The sequence below is a fragment of the Polypterus senegalus genome, chromosome 14 (genome assembly GCF_016835505.1).
Source record: "Polypterus senegalus isolate Bchr_013 chromosome 14, ASM1683550v1, whole genome shotgun sequence".
In the NCBI taxonomy this organism is placed as follows: Eukaryota; Metazoa; Chordata; class Cladistia; order Polypteriformes; family Polypteridae; genus Polypterus; species Polypterus senegalus.
In genome coordinates this window covers 12,148,667-12,156,891 of record NC_053167.1, presented here as the reverse complement: position 1 = coordinate 12,156,891, position 8,225 = coordinate 12,148,667, and the positions used below count along the sequence as shown (strand labels likewise).

At 38.8% G+C, this 8,225-nt stretch overlaps 1 protein-coding gene across 1 annotated transcript in view; it reads left to right on the top strand.

Moving 5' to 3' along the window:
* The first annotated feature begins 2,572 nt into the window (after positions 1–2,572).
* The window catches only part of LOC120514980 (thyrotropin-releasing hormone receptor-like), an 86,004-nt gene continuing 80,351 nt past the window's right edge, over positions 2,573–8,225 (top strand). Inside the window, exons 1-2 of the mRNA XM_039735650.1 lie at positions 2,573–2,604; positions 4,451–5,320. Coding sequence (XP_039591584.1) covers positions 4,532–5,320 — 789 coding nt within the window. The 5' untranslated portion in view covers positions 2,573–2,604; positions 4,451–4,531. The remainder of the gene's footprint in view (positions 2,605–4,450; positions 5,321–8,225) is intronic.

Here is an 8,225-nt window from a genome sequence, read left to right as displayed (position 1 = left end):
TCCATAGAGCCATAAGGCAATTTACCGATTGTGCCACTCCTACTTACTAATGCAACTTAAATTCTCAAAACTGATGTCTTTTTGAACACTCACCATTACTCTTCCTTCCATACACACAAGCCTGAATACAGAATGAGCACTTTATCACAATCAGGCTGGTATTTTCATATTAAAAAGCACATCTATACTTCAGAAAGTAAATTATCCAACACTTTTTATAATTAACAATTTACTTTTTTTTTCGAATCAAAGAATGATCAGTACATTGATGCTTACCTATTCAGATTTTAAAGCAGAACGTGCAAAAATGATTGGATATTCCTTCTTACTGATACTAAAACAAAGACTTACAAAAGAGAGAAAAGGCAAAATAGTAGGCTACAGCTAATGTGCTAATCAGGGAGCTTTCTCTGGAAAAGTTAAATAACATTTAGAAGAAAAGGGGTTTTTCAAAATGATGAAAACGCCTGATTTCTTTAAAGCGTTTCTCCAGCTTTAAATCAGAATAAGGTACCGTTACACCGTATTGTTTCCTCTAACACATTTCTGTCTCTAAAAATTCCTTTTTTGCTCACGTAGCCTTCCCTATTTCAATCCTGGGGAGAGAATAGTAAAAAAGTATATGTGTCGTTGTACAGTCCTGTCATATTATATTAAATTGGGATTCTTACAATGATACTTAAACCTGCTGAAAAGAAACGACCCGTTGATGCTGTTTAAGAATTAATTTTCTAGTGACTCCAAGCTGGAATTTTCCTATTCCATGTTGTTTGTTTGTAAAATCGTAACAAATCAGTGAAAGGAAGTTTAAGAGGAGAGATGTCTTTGTTAAGATGAACTGTAATGCAAATGAATTTAACGTTTCTTAATCAGATAATGAAGACGTTCGTTTTAATACTATAAGTTCTGATTAATAAACGTTAAAACTAATTGACATTGTGCTGATGTTTACATTTATTAATCACTATTCTATAGAGCGAATTTTGTGAGCAGATCGAAAATACAATTGATACAAAAATAAAAGTATAATAAATAAATAAATAAACACGGACTAACATATCGCTTTGTTTAATTTTTTCGCCGGTTAAATAATTAGATTGAAAAAGATAAGGTTGAAGCACACGAGCACATAAAAAATAGCAGATGACGCAGTACTAGCGCTGCTGCCTCTCGGAGACCGGAGTTCATGACCATGTTCTCCCCGTGTAGGCCTGGGTTCCCTTTCGGTGCTTCGGTTTCCTGTCACAGACCAAGGAGGGTAAAGTAAATAGGCTTTACTAAATTGTCCCATGTATGTGATTGTGTATTCGTCCTGCGGTGGACTGGCGACTTATCGAATGATTGTTCCTGACTTTCACCCTTTTCTTAGCTCCAACGACCCTGCTCTAGATATGCGCCTGCAAGAAATGGGCGGATGGAAAATCCTAAGAAGGTTGCTGACGGCAGACGGCGTACAACTTCGGATTTCAAGCACTTTTAATGCATTTGCTTTATACTGCGTGGGCGATATTGCCGACGGAAGCATTATCGGAAATGCCAGAAGCCTGCTAGAAATGGCCAAGTAGGCTGGTATTGAAAGATGAAAGGGTCCCGAGCACTTTCTGTTCTTTTAAAATACTTGATGTTTTACGCCAAGAAGGCAACTGTGAGTTTAGCATTCGTATCCACGAGCTTGTAATTCGCCGAGTGTGGCGTCTTCTACGAATACGGAGCACATTCTTAACTGAAACATTTCCTTCCTTCATATTAGCCAAGAAAATGGGAATTCAAGAAAGAGTACAAACTTGTGATCTCACAAATATATAAACCCGATGTTGCCAAGAAACCTGTAGCCCAGCATTGATTTAACGTTATAAATGATTGAGCAGATTTACGAAGTGGATAGACGAATGAATAAAAGTCTAATGTACTAAAAGGATGGGAAAAATAACAATAGCGGCAATTAAGTTGAGAAATCACCTCTGATGTGCAAATAATTAAGCAATGGCAACTGTATTCTATGCGCAAAAAATGAATTGTGTTTAGTTTTTAAAGAAGCCAGTGCACTTCTTATTAAACCAGACTTTGTGGCAGCTGTCCGTGGTCCTGAAATTCTCCGCTACTCCGTCTATTAAAACGCTGCATGTCTGGTGTGTTGCGTGGATTAGACCGAGTGTTGGGGTAGATATCGGTGTCGGTATAGCGCCCGCAAGAACTGCCTTCCTTTTCAACAGTTCTTTTAACCTTGTATATCACGTTATTATGTGTGATAAAAGCAAGTCGAATTTCTTACTATAATATATATACATGTTCTTTAAATGCAAGTTCGAACAATGATCGGGAAAACATGCAGAAAGGGTTACTGCAGGGTCCACGGAGAGAATATGCAGTTTGCGCTCACTCTGTCAGACGCAGCGAGATCGCGGTGGGAGGCTCCTCGCCTCACGCCCCTTCCCAAGCACCCAACCCACAGCCTCGCTCCCTCCCTCACTCCCCCTGCACTGCCGGCTCCAATACCACCGACAGGATTTTTGTCGGCTGTCATTTTCAGTACTGCGGTGTGCAATACAGCGACAGTTTGTGCGACCCGTGAGGACTTGCAGGAAACTGAATTAGCGTAAAATGGTAAGATAATATTTATGAGTTTCCATCGAAATGGGTTCACAGAACGTAATAAACTAGAAGGAGGCAGTATGTAGGAGGTTTATGGATGAAAGTTACTTTTTCCTAGTTTGCAGAAAAGTACAGTGGCAGTCATTTAGAAGTACAGTAGGTTATGACTTTATAAAGAGGGGAGATCCCACTGTTTTATTTTCCTCCGTTTTAAAAGTACTTTTCTCTGTACTATGAATTATATTATAATAAGACAGAGTAATGTTTATTCCTTCCTCGCTGTAAAATAATGCATTGCTTTCTCGATTGTTTTAAAATAGGGCTGCATGCATACGAAGAGTGACTCGATAGATCAATGATTTTTGCCTCACAGTTGTGTAGATCTTCGGTCACTGTTTCCAGTCTGCATGATGTCAGGATGACTCTTCCAAAATGAGAACATTTTGGGTTATTTACCCAGATGAATCTGTGTGACAGTGGGAGTGTTAGTGAGGCTACCCTGAGATGGACTGTCATCCCATCAAGAGATGGTCTATGTTCTGTGCCCAAAGCAGCCGGCTAGGAAGCGGCTTCAGAAAACGGATGGTGAACCGACTGGAAATGCTTGTATTACACTAATAGGATTCGGCGCACCTAAAGATAGATCTAACGCTCTTTCGTGTTAAATTCTGAATAATTACTTTAGAAAAAAAAATATGAATGCTATTCACATAGCACATATTCCGTACAACATACCAAAAATGTAAATGCAATTAATCACGTCACACGTATATTTGCATATAATGACACCGACAACTGATCATAGCTGGGATATACCCTAAAGTAACTACCACATGAAATCTTATTCTGCGTCACTCTTCACAGTCAACAAAAACAGTTCTTTTGTCAACCACAGTTAGTAAAATGTGCATATGTAAAAGGTACGCAACATCCTCAAACCGCGCTTTCTCCTGCTCAAACATACGAGACAAATGAAAAATGCTGCCATTAAGTACACGCATAATACAAACTGGTGAAAACCTCAGTAAATTATAGGACTTTTGTATATCCAAGTACTTCTGCAACCGATTATTTATTAATAGCAAGTAGAATCTTGTTTTTGGAAGACAAAAGTTCACTTTGATAAGTTAGAAGGCAAAATATTTCCTAAACGTGAAACAGAACTGAAACTTTGAGACGCTTATTTTGTTCCTTCAGAAATTTAACTACACATTGTATTGTTTTAGGGCTGTTTTAGAAGATGTTTTTTGATACAATCGAATGCCGAATAATGTTGTGCAAAAGTAACAGAGGATACCTGCTGACCAGTATAGAGGCAAAATATCTTTTGAAACTTGATTTTATTCACAAAATAAAAGATTCGGTTTTATGTAAAAACACCTCCTGCATTCGCCCATTCACCTAAAATTCGCAACAATTGTCGCCTAGCGCACGAGCCGATATGCCGGTTACGAATTAGCTTCACTCATTCGAGCACTGTGGACTCAGTAGCGTCCAAACATTGTGATCGTGTCCACTTGCACGGAGGTAACTAAATCAGAGCTGGGTAAAGATTTAAGGCTCAACTCTTACGGCTTGTGAATGGAGCGTTAGGCAGAGCAGAGATGAACGAGAGAAGGAGCGAGAGAAAGAGAGAGAGAGAGAGAGAGAGAGTTTCAGAGTGAGAACACCAGAGAGAGGTAGGGGGCTGATGAGGGGAGAATGGGGTGCCAAAGGGAAAGTCCTGCATCTTCTGCATTTGTCAGTGACACATTAAAATTGGCAATTACAAACTATTACAGATTAATGTGCTTTTAGGCTTGCATAATATTTGATTAAATAGCCCATTCTATGTACTTATTTTATCTTTTCTTTTCAGAATTCATTTTATGCCTTTCAAAAATGAACTATTGACTTGTCTATAGAGAAAAATTAAACAAGTGAAACTAAAGGTGTCCAGATGGATAATTTCAGTGCATCCTTGGAGATGGGAGTGAACAGCACAATGCTGAAGACAATGCCACAGGATCTCCTGGAAGTGCAAGTGGTCACCATTCTGTTGGCTCTGCTGATCTGCGGAGTGGGCATTGCTGGCAATATCATGGTGGTTTTGGTGGTTCTCAGAACAAAGCACATGAGGACTCCTACTAATTGCTATCTGGTGAGCCTGGCCATTGCAGATTTGATTGTATTGCTAGCAGCAGGTCTGCCCAACATTTCAGAGGTGGTTGCCTCCTGGATTTATGGTTATGCAGGCTGCCTCTGTATTACCTACCTGCAGTACCTTGGTATTAATGTGTCATCTTGCTCCATCACTGCCTTTACTATTGAGCGCTATATTGCCATCTGCCACTCTATCAAAGCCCAGTTTATCTGCACAGTATCGAGAGCAAAAAAAATCATTGCCTGTGTTTGGATCTTCACATCTCTGTATTGCATCATGTGGTTCTTCTTAGTGGACACTAACGAGACCATATATGCTAATGGAGTGGTGGTGAAGTGTGGCTACCGTGTCTCAAGAAACCTTTACATGCCAATTTACTTCCTGGACTTCACCTTGTTTTATGTTATACCGCTCATCTTGGCAACAGTGCTTTATGGACTCATTGCTAGGATTCTATTCATGAACCCTCTTCCTACCAATCCACATGACAGAGCGGGCAACGACTCCATTCACCAAGGGCGAGCCAACAACACCATCAAGATGTCATGCAAGTCCAGCAAGGGGGCCATGAGCTCAAGGAAGCAGGTAAATCATTGTGATCCTCTAATTCAAACCAGTGTGCTTTATTTAGATTTCAACTGATATATGACTGATACTTTTGGTTAAAACTATAACAAGAGGTGTTCAGAATGCTTTATAAAGTATACAGTGCAATACAGTTTTAAGACTCCTTATGGTCTTTTCTCCTTTTCTCCCTATAATATACACACACAGACGAAATCCAAGTCATATGCTGTGTATGCAAAACAAATAAATCTCTTGTTCAGACTGAACATTAAAGAGAAAAATAGAAGGAAACAACAAAAAAAAATATATATATATAAATGATGCATTAAATGTAGTACATATGTGCAACATCACAAGCAGACCAGAGAGCTGATGTCATATCATGTGTTTTACTGACAATATGTGAGGCACCGGGTTATACACAGTTAAGCCACAAGTGCCCATGCCTGCTCGGCCTGCTTGAAGAGGTCATCTGTTTAATATTTATATCAAAATAACCATTAAAATTGGAAATGATCATTGTGATCAAGACATATTGAAGGAAAACATTGTGAAATGAAGATGTATGAAGGGCTTACAATAGGTTTTATGACCTAGAGAGCCACGCGTTGGGTCATTTTATAGAGACTTTCTTCTCAATCTATGGATTGCATGTTTGAATGTTTGAGATGAAGCTTTCAAAGCAGATTTAGCAGGCTGTGATATTATAAAAGTTTTAGGTCATTTTAGAAAGCATGTTATACTTTGTATGTAATACCATTGAATATGTCGTACTGAGAATCTCTTTTGTTTTGTTGTTTTTTAAACTAGACAACAAGTAATGCTTGTATTGCTTCTGAGCGCTTCATTGCTGTGAGCCAAGTGGTGTGATAATGTAAATTTGTTTTTTGATGCATCCGTGCCTTCATCACATAAAAGACATATACATATGCTCCGTACTGTAAAATATAAAGTTCATGAAGCGCTCACAGCTCTGAAGTTTTAAAGATTAAGAGTCTCAGCTCACTGAGTTGCTGATAACTTTTGGCCCCTGAAGAAGGTGCCTGAGTTGTCTTGAAAACTTGCATATTATAATCTTTTTAGTCAGCCAATAAAAGGTGTCATTTTGTTTGACTTTTCACCACATTCATAATGGCTAACACGGTACAACACCCTAGTACTACTGTAAATCAAGTAATCTTTATGGTGGATGGGTATTTAGTGTTGGGGTAAATGTATATTTTTATTGTTGTCTTTTAAATTTGTGTTGTAAATTATTTGGTTATATTGTAGTAGAGAAAATGCAAAGAGTTCTAATTTGGACAACAGGGATGGATTTTACCCAAGGACAGCATTACAGTTTTACAGAACAAGTAGAAAAATATAATCTGCATTCAGTTCAGTGTATTGTTAGAGCAAGTTTGTCTTCATTGATTGTGTTGGTAAGGCTTTTGCATTTTATGTTTTTATGTGTGCTATGTTGATTGTCATTGCAACAGAAAACTCAGCAAACTTTTGGAATTATACATCACATTATAAAAAATCATTTAGCCTAAATTTTATAAATCTTTTCTATCCACTCCTTCAGCTATGATGTGGTCTTAGTAAGCAAACAATAGATGGATGGATGAGCATTTCATATTCATCATTCTTGCCTTGCTCTGTCCCCTGTGCCATTGCACTGGATTCCTTGGGTATGGTAATGAATGAATGGATAGGCTTTCAATATTACATACAATCCCAACTTACCCTATGCAGTAGGCACACCACAAGTTAACAAGATGGGCACACTATTAGAGGCTCCGTGACTTAACCTGGACACATCAGGACCCTGAGTATTCCCCTGATTTTCCCCACTAATCCCAGCTTTTAAAAGTCTGACAAGTACATCATTTTCATTTCTAGACAGCCATTATTTCAATAGAACGTCATAGGCAGCAACACAGAGCACTAGGCAGAAGTGAGCTGTTGGTGGAGCACCACTTCATCACAAGATGGCCATCTCCAATACTCTTTCAGTGCAGATTCACTAGTCACCCAAGACTGCATGGGCTTTGCTTATAGTGGGGTGGGAACCAGAAGACCCAAAGAAAACCTGAGCAAACAGCACCAGACACATCAGACCCACATTGGGATTTGGGCCCTGGATTCTGGGGTCACAACTTAGCAATGCTAACAACTCTGTCATTGCGTTGCCCAAAAATAAAAATATAGAATGCTTGAAATTAGTTATTCACACAATTGCTAATGAAGTTTTTTTGCCCTTTAATGTATTAAGATGCCAGACTATAAAGTACAATGTTTATGATCTTAAAAATTGCAGCCATCTAAAGAATACACCTTCTTTTTTTTTAATTTTCACTTGTTTAAATTTCCGTAACTACTAATCATCCTTGTGGTGGGCTGGCGCCCTGCCCGGAGTTTGTTTCCTGCCTTGCGCCCTGTGTTGGCTGGGATTGGCTCCAGCAGACCCCTGTGACCCTGTAGTTAAAATATTGCAGGTTGGATAATGGATGGTTGGATAATTATCCTGTCCTCACCAAATTAGACAAACTTAATCTCAAGCGACAAATTATATTTAATTTCTGTGAACATTTTTGCTCTGTAATTATTTATTCAATAAAAAATAAAACAACATAAAAAGCCATGTGTGAAAAAGTAAGTGCACCTGCATCATATATAGAGGTACTTCAAGCTGGGTGATACTAATCACATTCACGTGATTAGCTGATCTTCAGGAACTGCTGCCACTGCCATTGAAAAGCAAAACCAGTGGCAGTTACGTCCACAGCTATCAAGTATTAATTCCTGCTTTGCTGGAACAGGCCCCACGACCCTGAACTAGATAGTCTGATGTAATCAAGTGGAGGTGGTTAGCAGCACTTGCCTCCAATTACCTTCTTAAAGGATATGGAAGTGGTAAGGGTGTACTTATATTTTCACA